Here is a 25,563-nt window from a genome sequence, read left to right as displayed (position 1 = left end):
AGTACTTTTTCACCTACTTATTGGTATTTTTTTAGTTGAAAAGTGCTGGAAAGTTATTTTAAATCGAAGATAAAAAATTATCTCCTAGGAGAAAACCCCATGGGCCATATGCAATTATCCTTTTCACCTGAGTTTTCTCCTAGGTGATATTTTAAAACTTGTCAATAAAATCCCTTGTAAACCACCAGCAAGCAAAAAAATACTCAAAATAATTTTGATAGTACTTTTTACCTACTTTTTGATACTTATTTCCAATGGAAAGTGCTAAAAAGTTATTTTAAATCAAAGATGAAAATGTTTCTCCTAGGAGAAAACTCAGGTGAAAAGTGAATTGCATATTGCCCCATGTGTTTAAAACACATTAGTTGATTCTGTCAATGGCCCATATGCAATTCGTTTTTTTCTCCTGAGTTTTCTCCTAGTTGATGTTTTTAAACTTGTAAATAAAATACCTTTAAAACCCCAGCAAGCAAAGGAAAAATTTAAAATAGTTAAGATAGTACACTTTTACCTAATTTTTGGTACCTTTTTAATTGCTGAGTGCTGGAAAGTTAATTTAATAGAAAATGAAAAATTATCTCCTAGGAGAAAACTCAGGTGAAAAACTTAATTGCTTACGGTCCAATGTTTCTTTGTGAAACATACACAAAATCAAGATTACCTGCCAAATACTGTAGAAATTATGATGAAAATTGTAATTGAAAAAATATGCAAAATTTAACAAAAGTGAAATTACCCAGGGGCCCATAAACAATTTAACTTTTTCTCCTAGGTGATATTTTCACAACTTGTCATAAAACTTGTCATAAAATGCCGTTTAAGCCACCACCAAGCAAGAAAATACTTAAAATAATTTTGATATCACTTTTTCACCAACTAGTTGCTACTTTTTTTCTCCTAAGAAAATGGGATAGGATAGGGCCCCTTCTGTTTAACCACTTCAGGACCACAGTGCTAAACCCTCCTAAAGACCAGGCTATTTCTTTCAAAATAGGTCACTGCAGCTTTAAGGCCAAGCTGCAGGGACACACAACACAGCACCCCCCCCCCTTTTCTCCCCCCAACAGAGCTCTCTGTTGGTGGGGTCTGATCCCCCACTGTGTTTATTTTTTTATCAATATTTATATTGTTTATTTTTAAATAAATATACCTATTTTTGTATTTTTTTTTCTCTACCTTCCTCCCTCCCTCCCCGCAATGAGCCAATCATGGCGATCGGCTGTCATAGGCTTCAGCCTATGAGAGCTGATCCCTCTCTTGTGCCCCAGTGTGACACGGCTGTCCCCAGTACAGCGCAGCTGCAGATCCCAGCGCTGTACTTAGTCAAAAGACGGCAGTTTCACTGTCTAAAAGTCTCCCGAGCGGCGATCGCCACTCGGAGGCTGAATGCAGGGCAGTGCTCTGCCCCCAAGCAGGAGATGCGCGCGCAGCCCCAGGACTTGACGCCAATTGGCGTTAGGCGGTCCTGGGGCTGCCGCCGTGGTCCCATTGGCGTGACACGGTCTTAGGATAGTTAATATAACATTGCACTTTGCAATTAAAAAAGATACCAAAAGTAGGTAAAAAGGACTGTAAAGAATTATTCTAAATTCTTCTTGCTTGCTGGTGGCTTAAAAAACATTTATTGATAAGGTGTGAACATATTACCAAGGAGAAAACTTGGTATAAATTTTGATAGTCCTTTTTCACCAACTTTTTGGGGTATGCTGAAAAGTTGTTTTAAAGAGAAGATTAAAATTATCTCATAGTAGATAACTCAGAAAAAAAATGCAATTCCATATAGGAGAACAATGCTCCCACCCCGCAATATGCTGAAATGATATACAGCACTCCAGATCAGGTGACGCATCAGGGAGGTACACATGCCCGATTCTGACACGGTCCTGACCCATCGCCTTGGCTGAGAAATATCTAGTGGATGAACGAGGCTTTAATCTATCCACCTGCCACTAAAGTGGTTGCCTTTGTAGTTAAATTCAAAATGACCTGTCATACCCTATTGCAACCTACACTATCCTGGACTCTCGTTTTCCCCCACCTTTTTGTCGTTATTTAGCAAATCCTGGATTTTTTGTTTTAAGTAACACAAAAGGAAAAAAGGAAAATTGCTTGGCACTGAGCTAGTTGGGTAAAGCTACGGTCCAGATCGTAAACAGCAATGTGTGTAACCATCTACGTGCACAGACTAACCAGCAAGCTCATGGTGAACCAGAACTCATTGGAATTATTGCAAATTCTTTCTGTTTTAAGAAAGCAAACTTTTGTTTTTCTTAGCATTTTGGTAAGGGGGCTTTTAGGACCATTGTAGTCCCTTAAACACTCCAATGAGTTCTGGTTCACCATGAGCTTGCTGCTTAGTCTGTACCTCTTGGTGTTACAAGCCCTACTCCATAGAGCCAAATAAATCCATGCCATGCACTGATGAGGATCAAACAATCCCAAACAGTCTATATGCATGTTGGATTATTCTGGCTCTGTACAAATTAACAAGCTGACACATCGTTGCATTCCAGCGGTTCTGGAGGTGTGTTTAGCTTCTAAGGTTAACAATGGTTAATTTGCATATATTCAGAAGTGCTGCACTGGGAGACTTCTCAAGCTCACTCCAACCTGAATTATCGCAAATTCTTTCTGTTTTAAGAAAGCAAACTTTTGTTTTCTATAGCATTTTAGTAAGAGGGCTTTTTGGACCATTGTAGCCCCTTACACACTCCAAGGAGTTCTGGTTCACCATGAGCTTGCTGGTTAGTCTGTACCTCTCTGGATTAATAAAAGGGTTTTTATGAAGAGACGGTGCCCGGATCTTTCTCTATAGTGTATGATTTTTTTGTTTTAAGCCCCTTATGCAAGTGTAGTTTAAAAATAGCATCTGTAAAGAAATACCTTTAGTAGAGTTAGTGGTGTGATCCAGAGATGGAGCCTGGGCAGAGTATTCGGGCCGCAGACGACTGGGTGACTGCCTGACCCAGTAAAAGGACTTCTCAATTGGCCATTCATTGTGCCAGCCACAGGAAGTTAATTCAAAGTCACATTTTGCAGCTAGAAAACATTTTATCACAAGTCTTTAACACCAGATAGTAAAAATATGATACAGCGCATTTGCGATCAATTTTCTAAAAAACAAATTTTTCTAAAGGACCAAATTACAACAGTGTGAATGTGGCAGTCTTATTTATCTAGGTCATCGTATAGCCAAAGACAAAAATAAGATACTTAAACAAGAGGCTATTAATTGTAAAAAAAAAAAAAACACAGAACATTGTGTGTACTTAACGGGGCACTATGGCGAACATTTTTTAAATTTAAAATATGTGCAAACATACAAGTAAGAAGTACATTTTTTTTCCAGAGTAAAATGAGCCATAAATTACTTCTCTCCTATGTTGCTGTCACTTACGGTAGTTAGCAGAAATCTGACAAAAGTGACAGGTTTTAGACTAACCCATCTCTTCATAGATGAGAATTTTTCGCCATAGTGCCCCTTTAAAGCAGAAGATGAAATGTAAGTTGGAACAGAGGCACCAGTACAAGTCTAAAATATGTTTAAAACAGTTTAAAAAGAAGTGATTGGCTTCCCTTTTATTTGCTCCAATAATTGCCTGACAAATCCGGACTGGACCTGTGAAACGCGTTGCACTGTGGAATATAAAGTTTGTGGTGGACTTCTAAAAAGAAAAAAAGCAATGTGACCGTGTGTGTGTGTGTGTGTGTGTGTGTGTGTGTGTGTGTGTGTGTGTGTGTGTGTGTGTGTGTGTGTGCGTGCGTGTGTGTGTGTGTCATTGAAAAAAAAAACCCTACATAGTGAGTTAAGCCACAACAAATATAGCCTGTGAAAAAAAATAAAAATATATACCGTATATACTCGCAAGCAAGCCGAATTTTTGACCCCCCAAAAGTGGGCCAAAAGTTGGGGGGTCGGCTTGCTTGCGAGTCATGGGTGGGTGGATAGGTGCTGTCCCTCCCCGCTCCCCCCGCGGCCGCCGCTGCTATTACCTTAGGCGGCGCCGCTTCCTCTATCCCCGTCCTCCGGTAACTCATTCACAGCAGCGCGCCCCCCGCTGCTGTGATGACGCAGGAAACCATAGAGAGCGGTTCCCATAGTAACGGCATCGCCGCTACAGGAAGCCGCTCTCTATGGTTTCCTCGTCATCACAGCAGCGAGAGGCGCGCTGCTGTGAATGAGTTACCGGAGGAGGACGGGGATAGAGGAAGCGGCGCCGCCTAAGGTAATAGCAGCGGCGGCCGCGGGGGAGCGGGGAGGGACAGCACCTACCCACCCACCTACCCACCCATACTGGGGCACTATGCTAGCTATATGGGGCACTATGCTAGCTATATTGGGGCACTATACAAGCTATAATGGGGAACTATACTAGCTATAATGGGGCACTATACTAGCTATAATGGGGCACTATACTAGCTATAATGGGGCACTATACTAGCTATACTGAGCACTTAGCACTTCACTAGCTAAACTGGGGCACTTCACTAGCTATACTGAGCACTATACTAGCTATACTGAGCACTATACTAGCTATACTGAGCACTATACTGGGCACTATACTGGCTATACTGGGCACTATACTGGCTATACTGAGCACTATACTAGCTATACTGAGCACTATACTAGCTATACTGAGCACTATACTAGCTATACTGAGCACTATACTAGCTATAATGAGCACTATACTAGCTATAATGAGCACTATACTAGCTATAATGAGCACTATACTAGCTATACTGAGCACTATACTAGCTATACTGAGCACTATACTAGCTATACTGGGGCATTTTACTAGCTATACTGAGCACTACCTACCTATACTGGGCACTATACTAGCTATACTGGGACATACTGGGGGGATCACGCGGCCAGCGTTTCCTACCCCCGGCTTACATGAGGGTCAATCATTTTTTCCTGTTTTTTGGGGTAAAAGTGGGGGGGTCGGCTTACATGCGGGTCGGCTTGCTTGCGAGTATATACGGTATACCTTAACCATTTTTGCCACTGGGACGTGAGCTTCATGTCGGCAGCGGCAGCTGCTACAGCCGCGGGGACGTGCTAGTCATGTCTCTGCAGCTTGGGGGGCTGTGTGCGCGATTGTGCAGGCAGAAGCCTGCGATCGTGGTGTTGCCAGCAACAGGGGGTATTGGCTGCAGGGGACAAAAGTCCCCTGAGCCAATCTGCTCTTGTCCGCAGAGAATTATCACTGTTTTTAATCAAACACGCTTCCTCCCGCCGTTTCCGACGCTTACCTCCGCCGATCGTTAGATTAATGAATGGGAACCAAGTAGTGCTCAGCCACATGTATTGAAAAAATAGGGTCCAATGTGTATAACTCACAAGTCTTAAATCTGCTACAGCACCATTACTGCGGACCCTCTGTTTTTCTTGGCTGGACCTACCCTTGACATTGGAGCAGTCTTATAGAGTGTTATATTCATTTGTAGTGTGTTTAATGTTTAAGAGGAAAACAATTGTTGGCGTGTAATTCCACTTTAAGTACTGTGGAATTGCTTTGTTTTATATGCACCAAAAAATAGTAAACAAGCTAAAATAAAATAAATAAACTTTATTGTTAATCCTTGCGGTGTAGAGAGGTGAACTGAATGGACTGTATTTTTTTTCAAGAAAGCAGAACTTCCCATTCATCCAAGTACATAGTTCACTGGTAAGGGGTGCAAATGACCCCTTTACCATTTCACTGAGCAAATCCATTACCACGCAGACCAGGTGAGCAGATTGTCTCTGCTGAGTTTGCCAGATCTGCTGTAAATGCTGATTTGTCTATATCGCAATCTATTCAGTGCTGCAAGTGCATAAAATAAAAGACTTACGACAAAACAGTTCATCTAGGCCATGTTCGCAGTCCTTGGTGAAATCACAACGCTTACTCCAAGGTAAACAAGTTCCATTACCGCAGAGTAGCGACCACCCATGAGGACAGATGGCGAAGAGAGGTTCTTTTACCTGATCTGAAAGAAGATAAACTTCAGCATGTAAAAATGCAACATGTAAAAAGAAGCATCCATAACAGGAAAATATAGATGTCCTCAGGGATGATGCTTCCATAATGGCAAAGGGGGCATTTGCCCCAGGGCCCCCGAGCCTGTGGGAGCCCCCCAAGGTTCACCTCCGGCTATGGTGACCCATGAGAGTAGGGATGCTGTGTTTTTAATCTGTATAGGAAAAAAAACAGGTGAATAATGGGGACCCAAAAAATGTTTTTAGGGGACATATGATGGATAGAGATGTCGCGAATGGTTCCCGAACCGTTCGCCGGCGAACATCTCTGTCTCTATGTGCCCTGTACTACTTCCGGGTCGCTATGACCTGGAGTAGTACGCCTGAGCTTGCCCGGCGGTGCACGTCCTAGATCACGCTCCTGTTGCCGGGCACTTTCTGTGCATGTGCGTGACGTCATGAGTGATGTCACGCTCATGCGCAGAAAGTGCCCGGCAACAGGAGCGTGATCTAGGACGCGCACCGCCGGGCCAGCGCAGGCGTACTACTCCAGGGGCCCTGGGGTAATTTGGTTGGAAGGGGGTGTCAGCGGGGGCAAGTTACTTTTGCCCCAGGACCTCATTGTAGTTACAACCGGCCATGGATGTCCTCCGCCGCAAAGGCAGGCTATGCCTAGTGATGGCCCAACTCTTGAACTGGTAGGCTTAGCAGGGCTAAGTAGAGCAAAAATGTTGCTTGAAGACAACCTGTAATGTCATAAAATGTGACCAAACTACCGATATTTAGTATTGCTCAAACAGTGTCCAGTTTGGATGGACTGGTTTTTCCAGAATTCAAAACTGAACAACATTGAATTCTAAGGTGTTGGAAGTCAGGTAGATGTTCTGGGGTCTGTGGCAACTAAAACTTTCACAATGAGCACCCCCACATGGGTGGCATCCACATCCACCAAGGTTCTGAATTAGCACAACTCAGCCAGGTCACATGTGTGGTAGAAGCAATTGAGGAGTGGGTATGGGAGAGGTACTAGATTGAATTGGAAGGCACCATGAAGACATATACATAACAATCACTCTGAAGGGCCAGTTCACCACTTAAGTGTCTGCCAAGTGGTTCAGTGGTTAGGAGTGCTTAGTGAACAGTTAAAATGCTTTCTAAATGGCCCTTTTTATTGTAAATTGGCCCTAAAAATCCCAGCCAGGGCATTATCTGCAAGGAATTTGTATATATTCTCCTCATGGCTGTGAGTGTTTCCTCTGGGCACTCTTGTTTCCTCCCACGTGCTAAAACATACAGATACGTTAATTGTCTTCCCCTAAATTGGCCCTAGACTACAATATATACACTATACGCTACATACATGGACATGTGACTATACTAGGGATTAGATTGTGAGCTCCTCTGAGGGACAGTTAAATGACAAGACTATATATACTCTGTACAGCGCTGCGGAAGATGTTGGCGCTATATAAATATGAAAAAAATAATAGTAATAATAATAATAAAATTGACTTACTTAGGGTAAAGTTTCATGCCACAATCTTTTTGTGGTACTTAAAAAAAAATGTACAAAACACTGATCATGGCTAAATAATGCAAATTTACCATTACATGCAATTTAAAAAAATGAGAGGCAAAACAAGGATTTTAATTAGGAGATTACAGTATGTTCTGCTAGGTCCAAATGCAAATGGAGTTCCAGGCAATATGAAAGTATGAACACTGTGACCTGATCAGCACCTTGGACAAGAGACTGGAGAAGTCACCAAGGCCGGATTTATATTTCATGTGCAGCCCCTTCTTTCATGTGTACTATCCATGCAAGGCATCCCCTCTATGTACAGCTCCTTTAAGCAGCCACTCCCCTCTTCCATGTGCTGCTCCCCATTTGCAGCCTTCCTTTCCCATTTGCAGCTTAATCTTCCATAATCACCAACTCCTTTTTCATGTCCAGCCGTCCCTTGGGCAGCCGTCGCCCAAGGCCAGGGCCTCTGTGGCCTTTCCAGGAATCCAGCCCTGGCCCCTGATAGTCACTGCAGTGATACGTCCATTCCTAAATGGCCAAGTACATTGTGACCCAACAGGAATCTTTTCTACCCTGACTGTAAGCAGAATCCTCATTTGAAACAGGCTGCTATGGCAATACATGGCATGTTGGGGCCAGGCATAAAAATAATGAATAGCCGGGGATTACCTGAACGGGTAAGATTAATAACGCCACAGTCCGGAGATAAGCTGATGTCATCAATAGCAGCTGCAGCTGGGCCTGATAATAGTGTGGCTTCCAATGTGATCTGCAATGAAATGTAATCATTAAAATACGCCATTCATAGACTTTATGACTTCTCTACTCATATGATAATCCACCATGGACCAATTATATTGCTTCAGAATACCGCTGTATCTAACACCAAGAAAATAATTCCATGCAGTAAGTGAAACTGTTCTTAATTAATGTGGGCTGGAAGGAAAAAAATAATGATATTTTAATTGTAATATAGTTTTCTTCTATATTACTTGGACCATACACTCCCTATTCCGATTTTCCCTTAAAGTGAACCCAAGGTGAAAATAAACTGATGAGATAAACAATTATATTTATCCTCCTACTCCTAAAAATGACTTTTTTTAAGTATCTCATGGCTTTCTTTTAGGCTAATTTCACACCAGGACGTTGCGTTAGAGGGGGCGTTAAGGTCGCATAATGCCCCCCTAACGGAACGCCTGGTGGTGCTGGATCTGGACGTCAGAGTGAGCCCTCGTTGTGCAGCTCACTCTGGCGTCAGTGATGCCGTGATGCGCACTCTTGTGCGCATGCGGCATCACGTGGTCCCGCCGGCCAATCGCCGCACAGAGCGGCTGCTCCAGGAAGTAAACACTGCACGTCATAACGTGCAGTGAATATTAATTAGCCATGTGCCTGGCCGCTCTCCGCTCCTCCCCCACATTACTGAGCTCAGCCGCGTCCAAAGTACTGCATGCAGTACGTTGTCTTGTGACGCAGCGTTACAATGTAACGCAACGTGGGCACTGTGAACAGCCCCATTGATTTTTCATTACTGTGCGGTGGGCTGCGTTACAGGCTGCTCTAACGTGCGCCTGTAACGTACCACTGTGAAACCAGCCTTATATTTAAACATATACAAAATAGGTTGAACGTTTTACTGTCTCTTATCAGTGGCAGCCTATTAAGTGTCCCAGAGTGAGAAAAAGGTCAATAGTTCATGTATTTTGTCCCTCCCTGCCCTCAGAAGTTGTATTCTGCCAGTAAAACTTTTCTGGCTGTAATTTGCTTATCAGTGACGGCTACTATATTTCCAGACAAGGTACCGACAAGACAGGAGCTGTCACTGCCATGCCTAGAAATTAACTTTTTCAGGCAGCAAAATAAAACAAGTGAAAACAGCCTGGTTATTAATGTGTTTAGTACTGTACATACACATGTTTATCTCATCATGTCACATATCGTGTCGGGTATCGTCTCTTAAAAAAAAAAAAAATAAGGTTGTTTCAAACGAGCACCATTTAGTGCTCTAGGAGAAATTTCATCCTGTAAAATGCACTGTTCATTTTTTTTTTTTATGTAGCTGTGGCTAAAGTAGGTAGTATTCATCTCATAGCTCTGAACTTCTTATTGATGGTGGGCTAGTCCACCTACTCATGGGGGATTCTCAATATTTCTTTCATTTACAAAACATTTCTAAACCGGCGTAGCACTGTCCGCACACTTATCATATCAGAAAAACTTCTGCTTTATTACTACGCTGTGCCCTGCCACAACTGCTCTCAGAACAGAGCTGCAGGGAGTGCTGCAGTCAAAGCAGCGGCAGAGGGAGGGGCTTGGGGTGATAGGTGAGGGGCGTGACCGACGGGTCTGTGCGGCGATTTGTCGGTAAGCCCCGTTTTCTGGTATTAGCAGTCTCTGTTCCTTAAGGGGCCAGAGACTGCTGGTATGCAAAAGGTTACGTGTAAAAGGACCCGTATACTTTTACTGTAATTATGTAACTAACTTTTTTTGCATACACTTTAACTTTAGATAACTTTAGGTATCTGCATTATGGAAAATTAAAAGTCTATTTTGCATTCCGTCTTCATTTTTCTTTACATCAAGAGCACTTCTGACACAATATGGCATGCATTCATTTCAGCTCATAATGTGCCTGCCACAATCTGTTGTCAGTATATGAAAGCCATCTATCATCCGTCTCATGATGTAATCGTTAGCTGGCAGAGGAGAGCGAAGCGTTACTGTAAAACGGCCCTAATGCACAGAAAATACTCTTTATAGGCAGAACTGACAAGGAGAAAGTTTAGGGAATTTTTATATCTCATATAAATGTTTAGCAAAGCATATGGAACGGCAATACTGAGCACACAACCTGTAATATATTTTTTGCGCTATTTTAATCTCTGAGGATAAAACTGAGGTATAAGAAACCTGCTGCAATGTTTATGAGTCACTTTCCTGCCTCTGAAAATATTTTCTGGGTTAACTCTGTTGCTGCCTGTAGATAGTAAGAAACAGGCGTCCAATTCAGCACAGAACCAGTGGACTGGGTCAGAGGGAGTTCGCTTATTTGCACTTCAGGCTATAGATTACCCAGCAAGCTCATGGTGAACCAGAACTCTTAGGAGTGTGTAAGGGGCTGAAAGGGATCAAAAAGCCTCCTTACTAAGATGCTAAGTAACGGAGAATGGTGCCTTCTTAAAGCAGCAGGGACAGGCATACTATCCCAGGAAACAAACAAATATATATAAATAGATAAATACTTGTTCTACTTACAGTGGCTTGCAAAAGTATCCGGCCCCCTTGAAGTTTTCCACATTTTGTCATATCACTGCCACAAATATGAATCAATTTTATTGGAATTTCACATGAAAGACCAACACAAAGTGGTGTACACGTGAGAAATGGAATGAAAATCATATATGATTCCAAACATTTTTTTACAAATAAATAACTGCAAAGTGGTGTGTGCATAATTATTCAGCCCCTTTTGGTCTGAGTGCAGTCAGTTGCCCATAGACATTGCCTGATGAGTGCTAATGACTAAATAAAGTGCACCTGTGTGTAATCTAATGTCAGTACAAATACAGCTGCTCTGTGATGGCCTCAGAGGTTGTCTAAGAGAATCTTGGGAGCAACAACACCATGAAGTCCAAAGAACACACCAGACAGGTCAGGGATAAAGTTATTGAGAAATTTAAAGCTGGCTTAGGCTACAAAAAGATTTCCAAAGCCTTGAACATCCCACGGAGCACTGTTCAAACGATCATTCAGAAATGGAAGGAGTATGGCACAACTGTAGACTTACCAAGACAAGGCCATCCACCTAAACTCAAAGGCCGAACATGGAGACCGCTGATCAGAAATGCAGTCATGGTGACTCTGGATGAGCTGCAAAGATCTACAGCTCAGGTGGGTGACTCTGTCCATAGGACAACTATTAGTTGTGCACTGCACAAAGTTCGCCTTTATGGAAGAGTGGCAAGAAGAAAGACATTGTTAACAAAAAAGCACAAGTAGTCCCATTTGCAGTTTGCCACAAGCCATGTGGGGGACACGTGGAAGAAACATGTGGAAGAAGGTGCTCTGGTCAGATAAGACCAAAATTGAACTTTTTGGCCAAAATGCAAAATGATATGTGTGGCGGAAAACTCACACTGCACATCACTCTGAACACACCATCCCCACTGTCAAATATGGTGGTGGCAGAATCATGCTCTGGGGGTGCTTCTCTTCAGCAGGGACAGGGAAGCTGGTCAGAGTAGATGGGAAGATGGATGGAGCCAACTACAGGGCAATCTTGGAAGAAAACCTCTTGGAGTATACAAAAGACTTTAGACTGGGGTGGAGGTTCACCTTCCAGCAGGACAACGACCCTAAACATGAAGCCAGGGCAACAATGGAATGGTTTAAAACAAAACATATCCATGTGTTAGAATGGCTAAGCCAAAGTCCAGATTTAAATCCAATCGAGAATCTGTGGGAAGATCTGAAAACTGCTGTTCACAAACGCTGTCCATCTAATCTGACTGAGCTAGAGCTGTTTTGCAAAGAAGAATGGGCAAGGATTTCAGTCTCTAGATGTGCAAAGCTGGTAGAGACATACCCTAAAAGACTGGCAGCTGTAATTGCAGCAAAAGGTGGTTCTACAAAGTATTGACTCAGGGGGCTGAATAATTATGCACACCCCACTTTGCAGTTATTTATTTGTGAACAATGTTTGGAATCATGTATGATTTTCGTTCCACTTCTCACATGTACACCACTTTGTATTGGTCTTTCATGTGGAATTCCAATAAAATTGATTCATGTTTGCGGCAGTAATGTGACAAAATGTGGAAAACTTCAAGGGGCCGAATACTTTTGCAAGCCACTGTACGTAACAGAAGTATTGTACCATCCAATGTTTTATTTCAGTGAATCTTATACAGTAAATAAAGAGAATTAATTCCAGGCATTTTTCATGTTACTGCCTCTGGTTGAAGCCAATCCTGGGGTCATTTCCTTCCTTAGGGCTCATTTAAACTACACAACGCATGCACGAACACGATTTCGTGCATGCGTTGCCATCGCACGGTCAACGCACGGAATGCATGTCGGGGTGCACTAAGCACAGACGCCGGCAGCTGTACTTATCTGGTAACATGTGCGTCGTGTGATAAAATGTCCCCAGATGCGTTACATCATAACGCATGGGAACACACACCTGTAGTGTGAATGGTAACATGAAAGTCTATGGACTTTCATGTTGCCATATGCATCGTGCACAATGTGCGTTGCGTCAAAACTGACAACGCAGCACGTAGGCACATAGTGTGAATATTTTTTTTCTCCTCTGCATCAATGTTTGTGTACATTTGCTTGCTTTTCTCCCAGACTTTTCAAACACTTTAGTTAGACATTTTCAAAGGTGACATAAAGGTGATTCTTTGTAGTCAAAGCACTGCATAATTTTACAACACACATATAGGGTATAACACAGAGATTTTTTACTTGATATGAGTCTGTTGTGTCCAGGGAGCCCGGCTCCATTTGTACTATAGCCTTTGTCCATGTGCCGTAAGTATATTGAGTAAATTCCTGCAGCAACTGCCAATCTTGATTCACAACCGATTTCTTTATGATGGATATTTTGGAGTTGTCTGACAACTGGTACCAAAATTGTATCTGAAAAAATGATGCAAAGGATTTTACAGTGTTTGTAAAGCAAACAAATATAAGTGTAAAAGCATCATTTCCATTTACAAACATTTAAACTGACAGCTGGGGCACAGCAAAGATGCTTTGACCTATAAGCAGCCTTGTTTCTTCTCACCTCTATCTCCCGTGTTGCCCGCTGCCCGATTCCACAAGAATCTTTCAACAACAACACTGCCTGTCAGTTATTAGGGAGACCAGGCTCTGGAGGAGATGGAAAACAGCACCACCCTTCCTGAGGCGTGGCACTTGCCATGTGACCTGGCCAGGAAGGGGAGGAGGGAGGCACCACACAGGCTGCAGGCAGTCACTGGTGAGGAGCTGACCACCTGCACTCCATGTCTGTATTTTCTATTACATAAGAAGATAAAGAAAACTAAATACTTTTGTATAATAATTTTAAATGCACATTTTTGTATCACACCATGGGCTTGATTCACAAAGCGGTGCTAACCTACTTAGCACGTCTAAAGTCTTTAGACGCGCTAACCAGGGTGCTAAGTAGGTTAGCATCGGATTTCTCAATCAGATCGCGTGCTAACTTTGCGTGCGCAAAGTTTTACGCGCGCAAAGTTTTACGTGCGCTAAGTCCCATAGGCTTTAATGGGCACTTCGCGCGGTGCGCCCTGCGCTCTGTGCAGTACGCGCATAAAGTTTTACGCGCATAAAGTTTTGTGCGCGTAAAGTTTTATGCGCGAAAAGCTTGTTTAGACGTGCTAAGGGGGTTTTCACAGGCGTGCTAACAGTTAGCACCGCTTTGTGAATCAAGCCCCATGTCTATGAATTTCAAAAAGGAGAAAGTGACATAAAAGCACAACGGTTTAAGAATGATTTTATATACAGACCACAGAAGAGCAGCCATCAGATTCCATAAAAAAATGTGGTGGGCCACATACAAATTACATTACAGGAAATCTCTTGGGTCCCCCTTTCAGATAAAATACAACCTCTTCCCTCTTGAGACCTTCCCAATAATGGTAGTTACAGCGTTGGGTGGGCTGCCTCATTTAGCTTACTCTAACTGTATACAGTACTTTTAAAGGGCCAAAATACATTTTTATGGATTTGGAAGCCAAGCCAGCCACAGGCATACTAATTGCTAATATTTTAGAACATTCATTTATACATTATTTAGTCAGTGTTTGCCCGCGGTAAAATCTTTCCTCTCGCTGATTTACATTCTGAAATTTATCACGGATGGCGACATCTTTATTGCTGGCAAGTTACATCACTGCAGAACGTTTGCTGTGTGCTCTGGCGTGAGCAGAAACAACACCTGGGCCCATATGCAATTAGCTTTTTCACCAGAGTTTTCTCCTAGGAGATAATTTTTTTTAACTTCTTCAAATAACTTTTCAGCATTTTATAATCAAAAAAGTACCAAAAAGAAGTTGAAAAAGTACTATGAAAATATTTTTAAGTCTTGTCTTGCTTCCTGGTGACTTAAAAGGCAATTTATTGGAAAGGTGTGGAAATATCACGTAGGAGAAAACTCAGGAGAAAAAGTGAATTGCATATGGACCCTGATTTCCCAGAATGCACTGGGAGAAGGCGGCTTTGTGACATTTTCGCCTGGGCTAAACATCACTGGTAGGATAGGATTACATATAGGAAGTCTTTCTGATGCTTACACGGGGATAATTACCGTAAATACTCGAATACAAGTCGACCCCGTGTATAAGTCGACCTACTAAATAATGTTGTACATGCCACTACATGTGGTTGTGATGCCTTTTTAATTCGTTGAGTGTTTTTACCGATGTTTATTTATTTTGTGACTAATGAAGAAATGTATCCACCACCCACGCAATAATTATTTTCAGCGGACATCCTTTGCGACGTCATTCCCGGCTTTGCCCCATGTCTGCCGCAATTATACACGATAAAAACCAGTTTAAAAAACGACGTTTCCTTTGAAGTGTATCACAACGGACTCCTTACAGAACACGAAGAAGTAGAAAAACAGAAGCCAACAGCAGCTTGTGCCGGGTCTTCCATTGTCTCAGAACGAATGCTCACGTCTGCATTTAGCCGGAACGCAACTGATCACAGTGTGAAAACAAAACAAAGATCTATCAGCCCCGGAACGCTGGCTGGGAATTTAAATGCAGATGAGCAAGAGAGGACTTAGCAATTTAAATAAACAGTAGGGACTTCCCTCCCCTGTCAAGAAATGTGTGATTTGCAGCGTGAATATATTAAATAATTCATATCTGGGATAAAGAGGTTTCGGATATATTCCAAGGCAGAAGGAATTTGCCTCTGCGCACTTCCTCTGGCCCGCTGCGCTGCTTTCCTCCTCATTACGATCAGAGTCAGGACATCAAGAGAGGAATGGTTGGTGAGCAGGAGAAGCACCTTGTATAATGTCTACCCTGTGTACATTAAGGGGGCTCCGTGTAGCAGAGGTAAACAACACTTCCTGCTCCTTAAAAGGAAGCAGAAGGAATAACAGGAGACAAGTCCCACAAGAGTAGCTCTGTGATGTTCAAACATGAAGCAGGTCGCTGAAAACATTGCATGGCTGCCGGCTCTGTTTTTTGCTACCTTTTTTTTTTTTTTCTGGAAATACTGGATTCATTCAAATAAAGGACCTCTGTCGCGAAAATCTTAAAATTCAAAAATATATGTAAACATATACAATTAATAAGTGTGTTTCCTCCAGAGTAAAATGAGTCATAAATTATGTGTCTCCTATGTTGCTGTCACTTACAGTAGGTAGTTGAAATCTGACAGAACCGACAGGTTCTGGATTAGCCCATCTCCTCATGGGAAGGGAGGGGGGGGGGTGTCACACGGATTTCTCCATTTTTAAAATGCACTTCGCGAATAGCAGTTGCTCTGTACAAGTGCCAAAAAAGTGTGCAGTGAGCAGGGAGGCTGGCCAGCATCTTTGTATAAATCTTTTTCAGGGAGTGTCTTTATAAAGAAGAAAGGCCATCCTGAGAATCCCCTATGGAGAGATGGGCTAGCCCAAAACCTGTCGGTAATGTCAGATTTCTACCCTTTACTGTAAATGCCAGCAACATAGGAGAGAAGTCATTTATGACTCATTTTTCTCAGGAAGAAACATACTTCTTATTTGTATGGGTTTTAAACTTTAAGATTTTCGTGACAGTTCCTCTTTAAAGTGATCTGACATAACATTCAATAAAAATATATTTTCCTACTTTTTATCACCCATATAATTATTATATTTGCTTTTGTGCACAAGTAATACTGTCTGTTTACAAATTACAAGTTTCCAAAGCACAGCTTATCTTCTCTGAAAGCTGCCACTGCATTTTATTCAAGCTGCTTTTTATAATATAATAAAATCTTCTAGGGAGCTCTTCTGTACTGCGAGCATGCTTGAAGCAGCTAAGAATGTAACAACATCGGAATGTAAACAAAATATAAAGTTATCTCCTCTTTGGATGTGGTCCATAAACTGAAGGGGCAGGACAAAGTGCTGTGTTTAAAGAGAACCTGAACTGAAAATAAAAAGCCAAAATAACAGGTCATACTTACCTCCTGTGTAGACTACTCCTCAATCTCTTTCTCCTCTACTGCGTCCCATTTGTCCACTGTAAACAAATGGAATTCTCCATCCTCCATTTTTAAAATGGCCATTACATAACAGCTTCCTGGTCAGCACACTGTTAAACTTAAATATCACCCACTTGAGCAATAGGGAAACATGGACATTACTTTGTACGTTCAGTTGTAACTGACAGCTGCTGATATACAACTGACAGCAACTGTTATATTTCAGTTCTGACAAAATCTTGTCAGAACTGGAAGGGATCACGGTAAGAAGAAAATGGTGAGCTTCTGAGAGGAACTGATGGTGAGGTTAGTATGTAATATTCATTTGCAGCTATGTCATGTGTTTATTTTAAATAATTTTCCTTGCTTCAGGTTCCCTGTAACTGTTTGAATGCTGTTCTGCTACAATTTGTTTTGTGCTAGTAGGTTTAAGGCTATAAGTATCTTTTAGAGCAATGAAGAAATGCAGAGTTTCAGACCACTTTAAGCAGCAGAATCGTGTCTGAAAATCCAAGGAGTGTGATGTTTAAGGTGAAATTCTGCTCTCCCTAAAAAAATTGCAATTTAAGCATATGTGTGTAGTGATGAGCATGGATTTTGCATAATCATAATTTCACACCATAATTCGCAATCACAATGTAAACTTACAATACACATTTTCAGGAACAATCTTAATTAATGTTGCATGTAAACGTAATCAGGAATTGAAAATTTGCAATTCCGCGTAATTTTGTGCCGATTTAATAGCGGTATATTATCTTATGTTGACTCCTTCCTGATGCCTAACATTATCCTTTTCCCCTTCCTAATGTCTAACTCCAGCGTCCCCCTAATGTAAACCCCTTCCTAATGCCTAACCCCAACCTTCTCCCCTAAAGTTACATCCCAGTCCTTCAAGTAAAACCCTTTTTGATACCTAAATCTCACCTACCCCCTCAACCAACGTACATCCCTTCCTGAACCCAAATTCTTAAATATAACCTTCCTCTATCCCAGTGATGACCAACCTTGGCACTCCAGCTGTGGTGGAACTACAAGTCCCATGAGGCATTGCAGTACTATGACAGCTCAAAGCATAACTCGGGGAAGCAGAGGCATGATGGGATTTGTAGTTTTGTCATAGCTGGAGTGCCAAGGTTAGCCATCACTGCTCTATCCTATTAATTTATATTTTGGCACCAATTTGGAGAACCAGCACCAAAACATTACAGCTTGCTCCATTCCTGAAAGATGCAGTGAGAGCTAGTCCACACTAGGTCCGGAAACGTATCCGTGGCTGCGTTTTTCAAACCTGATGAAAAACGGAGTCCCGGATACTAATGTTGATAATAGCAGCCAGCCTCACCCAAGTAAGAAACTGATCCGTCTGCGTTTGCCGGGATCCGTTTTCAAAACCTGAACGGAAGGTCCGGATCTGCTGCATTTTCACGCAACGGATCAGGACCACGGATACACGCAGGGGGTAGTGAAAGCAATGAGAAAACGCATCTCCAGCTCCACAGGCAAAAAACGGATGTTAAAACGGATAGCCTGAGCTTTATGATTGGCCCAAAAAAATCCTCCCACTCCTTCCTAATGATAGAGACGTTTTCTGTCAGGGAAAAACTGAACGGAAACTGATGCAAAACTGATGCACTTTCATCAGTTTGCAGTACGGTGGGTACTTCCCCTGATCCGGACTGCAGTGTCCGTCCTGCAACTGTGTCTAGTGTGGACCAGCTCTAAATCTATGGTGGTGCCATGTGAATGGGCAACAAAATAAGCTAATTTGTTAAGGGGGGGTTTCCTGCTTCTCCTCTCCGTTACCTCCCCATAGGGCAGTTCATGCTACCGAGCTGAGCTTGCAAGACCTTTCATGGACTTCTGGTAGATTGTTGGCCAAAACTAGCGAAGCTATAGATCTGGCTGGCTAAACTATGTGCACCATCAAGTTAGATGTTTTTGTATAACATGTATTTGGAGTGATACTGATAACAGAACCTGAATGGTGGGTCATTGTTGGGCGTACATGCAAAAAAGAAGCCAGAGATAGCTAGTAGTAGAATAAAGTAGATATTTTACTATTTGGCTCTGTGTAAAGGCGATAGTAAAATATTGGTAATTCTTAACAATATTTTACTATCACCTAACCTGACCTCATTCTCACTTGCACCCTCCCTCTATAGATACCTAACCCTAATGAATCCCCCCTCCCTCCACCCGATGCCAAACCCTAACCAATCACACTAACTGATACTTAGCCCAAACCACCCTGCCAACAGATTCCTAACACTAACCGACCCCCAAACCGATGCCTAAACCTAACTGACACCCAGCATGCCTAATCCTAAACCGACTCGCTACCCAAGGCTAGCCCTAACCGTCTCTTCCCTTTGCTGCAATCCCCACCAATATTTATTGGTCGCCTCCAGTGCCAGGGCAATGTAGACACCGCCATAGGCACCCATGTTAATTAGAGATGGCCCGAATGGTTCACACGCAAATGTATTCATGAAAACCTCGGTGGTTCGCGTTCACGGTGAACCGCGAACTATATGCGAGTTCAACCCGCCCCCTATACTACATCATTAGGGAGGGTCAACTTTGACCCTCTACATCACAGTCAGCAGACACAGGGTAGCCATTCGGGCTACACGCTCTCCTGGAGCCCCCCCCCCCCCCCCCCCTATAAAAGGCAGGCAGCGTCAGCCTTTTCACTCACTCGTGTGGCTGCAGTAATTAGAGAAGGGAGAGAACCTGCTGTAGACATAGGGAAAGCTTAGTTAAGCTCTTGTTAGGCTTGTTAGCTTGCTCCTTGCTGATACTTATTGCTAAAAAGCACCCCTCAACAGCTCTTTTGAGAGCTAATGTTGTTCTTGTGATCTATTTTGTTTTTTGTGTGTGTGTCCCAGACATTTGTGTTGCATATACAGCCCTGTCAGTTAGTCGCAGCTGGCCCTTGGCCCCTTGGTAATTCCTACTGTGCCACTGCCAGGCCCAGCACATTCAGTGACTACCTGTGTGTGTGACAGCTGCACATTTGTAATACCAATCACTGCATACCTACCTGTTCAGTGCACCTACCTACGTGAGCACACGCAGTGTTATATAGCACCAGTCACTGCACCTGTTCACGGTACCTGTGTATGTGACAGCTGCACATTGTATTGATACCAGTCACTGCCTACCTGTTCACTGCACCTGTGTAACTGCACATTGTATTAGTCAACTAAGTGCATACCTTTCACTTCATCCCCCCCAATATGGGCAAAACAGGCAGAGGCAGAGGCAGGCCACCTGGCAGGTCTGTTCGAGGTCGTGCTGTCATGATTTTGTGCGGCCCTGGACCAAAGTACATTGTTCAGAAGAAGTCACGTGTCATCAACCCCCAAGATTGTCAGGATGTAGTTGACTATTTAACACAGAACACCTAATCTTTCTCAGCTTCCACGTGACATATATTCCTCCTCTTGCTCTGATTCTGGCACCCCACTTAACACTCAGTCGGCCGCCACCACCAAAGTGCGATCATCCCAGGGCTCAGCGGTGTGGACATTTTTGTGTGTGTCTACCTCAGATGAGAGCAATGCCATATGTAATCTCTGCCACCAAAAATTGAGCCATGGAAAGACCAAAACCAAGACAACTTCCTTATGAAGGCACATGATGACAAAGCACAAACTGCAATGGGATGACCACCTGAGGAAAAGCAGCACACAAAAGCAAAGCCACACACCACAATGGAAGATACCAGGCCGCAATTATTTCACAAAAAAGGTGATACCCAAACTGTACCGTGATGTTGAAAGGCAAGTGGTGTCATCTCTGGCACACAGCGTTGGGTCAAGGGTCCATCTGACCACGTGGTCTGCAAAGCTTGTTCAGTCCCCACACACAGCATCTCTGCCTGCACGCCGTGTGACTGCCGGCCCCAAGACTAAGTCGGTCCCCACACAGCATCTCTGCCTGCACGCCGCTTGACTGCCTTCTCCGCCACCACCAACAGGGTCCAGGACTCCAGGCGGATTCCTGAATTTTTAAGGCCGCTGCTAGCAGCGCCCGCTAACAAAACCAATAACAATTTTTTCTGGTGCATGTACATGCCTTCCTATCTTTTCTGGTTGCACTACAGCTGCAACAACAAAACAAAAGGCATGTACATGTGTCAATTCCCCTTCGTGATCGTTACCTTGCAACGGTGAAGGGGCTTGCGTATCAAAATGAAGCAATGACCGCCGGCTATATCAGTGTCTCAGGGAGCACACCCAAGATAATAAGGTTGTTGCTTTATTGTGGACAGACCAAATTCAATCAGCTGGACAGTCACTGTTCTGTCATTGAGCTACCTCAGCTCAGTGACCATGTGGGCTTGAAAACCGCTATCGCCTGCACTCTGGCTATGGTGCGCACCAGTTCAGCATGGCCGTCACTACACAAACAGCTGTTTGCGGTGCGTTACACGGTGAGTTTGGTCTGTCAGTGTGAAGCAGTACACTAATTACACTCCCTGATTGATGTATACACATGCAAGATGTTTTAAAGCACTTTAGGCCTCCAATTTAGCATGCAATGAGATTTATGCCCTTAAAACTCTGCTGTGCGTCAAATCCAGATTTTTCCCCGGGACTTTTGGCATGTATCCCACTCCTCCAATCAAAAACTCAGATGTTAGGCCCGGTTCACATTAGCGGTGGCTATCCGGAATAGCCGTGCCGGAGCCGCACCGCATGCTGGCCGGACGAAACGGACGCACGGCATAGCAATGTAAATCTATGCCAGGGTTCACATGTGTCCGTTTCGTCCGGACCGGAGCCGGACCGGATCCGGACTCCGGTGTCCGTTCCAACATGCGCTATTTTTTGGTCCGGCTCCTCCGGCAGCCGTATCCGGGGCGGAGCCGGACTGCACCATCCGGCCAATGGAAACCAATGAGAACCGGAGAGCGCACAACACACTGGCAAAAAATCCGGATGTTCTACCCCACTTCCTATGCGGATTTTTGCGGCGATATTGGCTGGGGACACATGGGCAAGCATTTTGGAGTGGAGCAGCACAGCTGGATCCGGATCCGGAGATGTTGGCAGCATGTCGGAGGTGGAGGTGAGTGCTAAACAGCAGAGGGCCTGATTCCACAGGTCCCCCTTCTGCTGACCTCCCAGACCCCAACATTTTTTTTTGTTTTTATACAGGTTGTTACTCTTTAAGAATCCGGATCCGGACCGCAACCGTGTTCATACCGCACGGAAACCGTATGCAACCGGACCGGATCCGGACAGGAACCGTACGGTTCAGGTCCGATCCGGCTCCGGTGCGGTCCGGACATCCGGTGCGGTTTTTGCAAAACCGCAAGTGTGAACCAGACCCCTTGAAACATCTTTTCCATCACTTTTGTGGCCAGCATAAATGTTTGTAGTTTTCAAAGTTCGCCTCCCCATTGAAGTCTATTGCGCGAACCGAATTTTTGCAAAAGTTCACATTCGAGGTTCGCGAACTGAAAATCGGAGGTTTGAGCCAACTCTAATGTTAATAGACGCAATTAGCACTGGCTATAACAGGAACTTTAGCCGCCAAAAACTGTGGTTCAAATAGAGGGTGCTCTGAACAATGTCCTACTTCACACTCGGTACCTCCTGCAATAAATCAAGCTGTCCTTAGTAGTATGTATTCCCCAATGTGTGACACTCGTACATTATTTGTTGTTGCTTTTTTTTTTATCTCTCTCTCTCTCTCTCTCTCTCTCTTACTCTCTCCACAGTAACTATATTAAAACATATTAAAATTATGTATATTGCTAATCTATATATTTTTTTCTACCTACCTGAAATGATGGAAGTACGGCAGAGGAGGTGCAACAATCATTCTCAAAGTTGTCCTTCTCTCCTATGTTAAAAAGTTGGGAGGAATGAAAATCTTGAACAGCCGCTCACATTATATATCTCTCTGTCCCCTGGAATATTAATCTTCCGGACACACAAATCCGAGGGCCAGTTCCTCTACATTTCTACATTAGTAACAGTGAGAGCGCAGGAGATAAATAACCTGAGCCATTCTAGGAAAACCTGGAGTCCCCTATTTATCAAACGCTTTATTACCTCTTGTGGGAGATAATGATCACTTTAGGTGCTGTTGTTTTATAGGGGGTGGTTCATCACATCATGACTCATGGCAGACATGTTCATAAATCACCGCTAGGCAGCTACATTGGGTGGCATTATATTATCATTCATGAGAGTGCGCAGTCAGATCAGTCCTAAATATAACAGAGATGGCTCAGTGTGGCAGCACAAGAAGAAAAAAAAAGAAATATTTTGAGAGCCACGAGCGTTCGCAACGAAGACAAGAGCGGCCCGTTTAGTTCATAAATATATATTATTTCTTGATTAAAGGGCCACGTCAGTTGTCAGAAATAAATGTTTTTTTCTAGTCCAGTGTAGGTATTCTTTGCTTGTATATGTGTAGAAACTCCTCGACAGAGTTGCTCAGATACCCCCGATCATGAATTCGAGTAGATCCGGCCACAGCAGCATCGAAATCCGGATACGCCGTGATCGTGATCCCGATTTGAAATGGATTTCGAATTCGACTCGGACTTTAACGTTGATAGCAAAGCTCCCATACATGCTACAATCACCAAAATTGCATGGATTATAAAGGTGAGAAGTGGCTACAACGTAAACAAAAATTCAAAAAGAACTTTTAGTTTTTAAGAAAATTGGTTTTAAAGTTTCAAATGAAAAAAGTATTCATGATTAAAAACCCACCAAAACCCGCTGACTTTAGCGGTTAATAGCAAAGCCCTCTTACATGCTAGAAACACCAGACTTGCCAGATATGTTAAGAAGAACAGTAGGAACAAGATGAAAATAACGTATAGTTTTTGAGAAAATTGATTTTAACGTTTCAAAGGAAAAAATGTATACATTTAAATGCTGTAAATACATTAACTGTCATTTACTGCATTTGAATGTATACTTTTTTCCTTTGAAATTTAAAATCAATTTTCTCAAAAACTATAAGGTCTTTTGGAAAAAAAAATCCCCTTGTTGCCACTGTTCAACTTAACATATCCTGCAAATTTGGTGTTTCTAGCTTATAAGGGGGCTTTGCTATTAACCGGTTTTCAGGTAATAGTCACGGCCCATGATCACGAGCTGGATTTGGACCACGATCACGGGCGCTTTCGGAACTGAATCCATGATCAAGAGGCGATCACGAATTCCGAATCCGACCTCGTGATCAGGAAAAACAGCTCATGATCACGGGTTACCCATGATCACGAGCTCGTGATGAGCAACACTACTCCTTGATAAGTTTATGTCTAGGGCCAACGCTGCCATTTAGGGATGGTCCGAAATGCCCACTTCCAATTCTGCAGAAATTCCCATTTCCAAATTTCCATTTTTCTGATTTCCATTTTTACGGTTTCCGATTTCCGAGGAGTATTTTATTAGTCATTAGTCAGGGCAAAAAAAATGGAAAAACTGAAAAAAAACCGGAAAATCTTCAGTTAAAAAAGTCTTGTTATTATTATGAAATAAAAATTTTGCTGAAAAACTCTGCATTCTCTGATTGGTCCAATGCTTCCGATTTCTGTGATTGTGCTAAAATTACTGAGTTGTGGTAAATCGGATTTCCGCGGAATTTCTATTTCGGATTCCCGTTTTCAAATTTCCGCTCAGAAATGCGGATTTCCGGTTGGAAATGCAGAGATTTCAATTCTGTATGAGCACCCCTATTGCCATTGAAGCAAAGGGGGCCCCGACCGCTGCCAGGCCCCCCACACCACCCCTTCCAGGTGGTCTCCCCCTGACTGCTCCCAAGACACCCTTGCACTATGTATAGCTGCATTGTAATAACTTACCTTTCCTGGTGGCTGCTCCGTCCATGCTCCGCCTTCAGCCCGCTGCCTGCCTCTTCTCCATGACCCGGCGCAGGATATTTATGCATAACATGAGCCGCATGGAGAAGAGTCAGGCAGCGGGGTTAGAAGGTGAGCATGGGTGGAGCAGCCGCTGGGACAGGTGAGTTATTGTAGTGCAGCTACACATCATGCAAGGTCCCAAGGAGCAGTCGGTGGGAGACCACCCAGGGCGTGTGGCAGCTGGCTCAAGGGCCCCAGGGGATGGCTTTGCTGGTGGGGGGGGAGGTAGGGGACGCCAAGTTCCCTTTGTCCCACGATCCTCATGGAGCTTATTCCGCCCCCGCTTTTGTCAAGGTAAATATACCTACCAGTATGCTCCAAAGTACATTGTGCAGGAAAAGGGAAGGAGATAATGAGCAGTCTGGTAATGACTTGTGGCACTCAAAGAATTCAACAACGCCACTGGTCAAGTTAGTAAGTAAGTTCATGACAAGTGGCCAGAGAAGGGTTGACTCCAGATGACAAATGACTGTGCAATTTCTAACTAGAAATTGATTAAAAAATTGGAATCAATACACCTCTCAATTACATTTTAATAGAAATCTGACCAGAAATCCATTGCACCACCCCTTTGCTAATTATATGCGGTTTGAGGCAAAACAAAACACAGTGGCGTAGCTAAGAAGCTCTGGGCCCCAGTGCAAGTTTTACATGGGGCCCCCCAAGCACTCTATAGATCGCAATTGGTACAGCGCACCAAAACCAATCAAGGACAACCACAATGTCAGAGGTGCAAGAAAGGGATGGGAACCAGTGTGTTAGTGATCACTACTATTTAAAGCAACTATAGAAAGGAATATTACCAACACAGGACCAATAATGTGGTTGAGGGTGGGCCTCTTGGGGCCCCTCTAGCACAAGGGCTCTGATGCGTTTGCAACCTCTGCAACCCCTATTGCTACACCACTGGCAAAACAATATATTTGCCAAATGACCCACCACCTAATCAATGGAAATTTAGTGTTG

At 43.3% G+C, this 25,563-nt stretch overlaps 1 protein-coding gene across 4 annotated transcripts in view; it reads right to left on the bottom strand.

Moving 5' to 3' along the window:
* MALRD1 (MAM and LDL receptor class A domain containing 1) overlaps positions 1 to 25,563 on the bottom strand; it is a 407,541-nt gene that overhangs the window by 339,855 nt on the left and 42,123 nt on the right. For 3 of the 4 annotated variants that reach the window (XM_068235591.1, XM_068235589.1, XM_068235590.1), the window contains exons 6-9: positions 12,966 to 13,139; positions 8,160 to 8,259; positions 5,839 to 5,976; positions 2,884 to 3,039 (exon numbers count right to left, since the gene is read on the bottom strand). In XM_068235591.1, the coding sequence (XP_068091692.1) occupies positions 2,884 to 3,039; positions 5,839 to 5,976; positions 8,160 to 8,259; positions 12,966 to 13,139 (568 nt within the window). Of the gene's footprint in view, positions 1 to 2,883; positions 3,040 to 5,838; positions 5,977 to 8,159; positions 8,260 to 12,965; positions 13,140 to 13,287; positions 13,366 to 25,563 lie in introns of those variants that run through there. The other variant, XM_068235592.1, reaches the window with a different exon arrangement.

The sequence above is a fragment of the Hyperolius riggenbachi genome, chromosome 5 (assembly GCF_040937935.1).
Source record: "Hyperolius riggenbachi isolate aHypRig1 chromosome 5, aHypRig1.pri, whole genome shotgun sequence".
Classification (NCBI taxonomy): Eukaryota; Metazoa; Chordata; class Amphibia; order Anura; family Hyperoliidae; genus Hyperolius; species Hyperolius riggenbachi.
The sequence above is the reverse complement of the archived record's forward strand: the minus strand, read 5'-3'. Positions and strand labels throughout refer to the sequence as shown.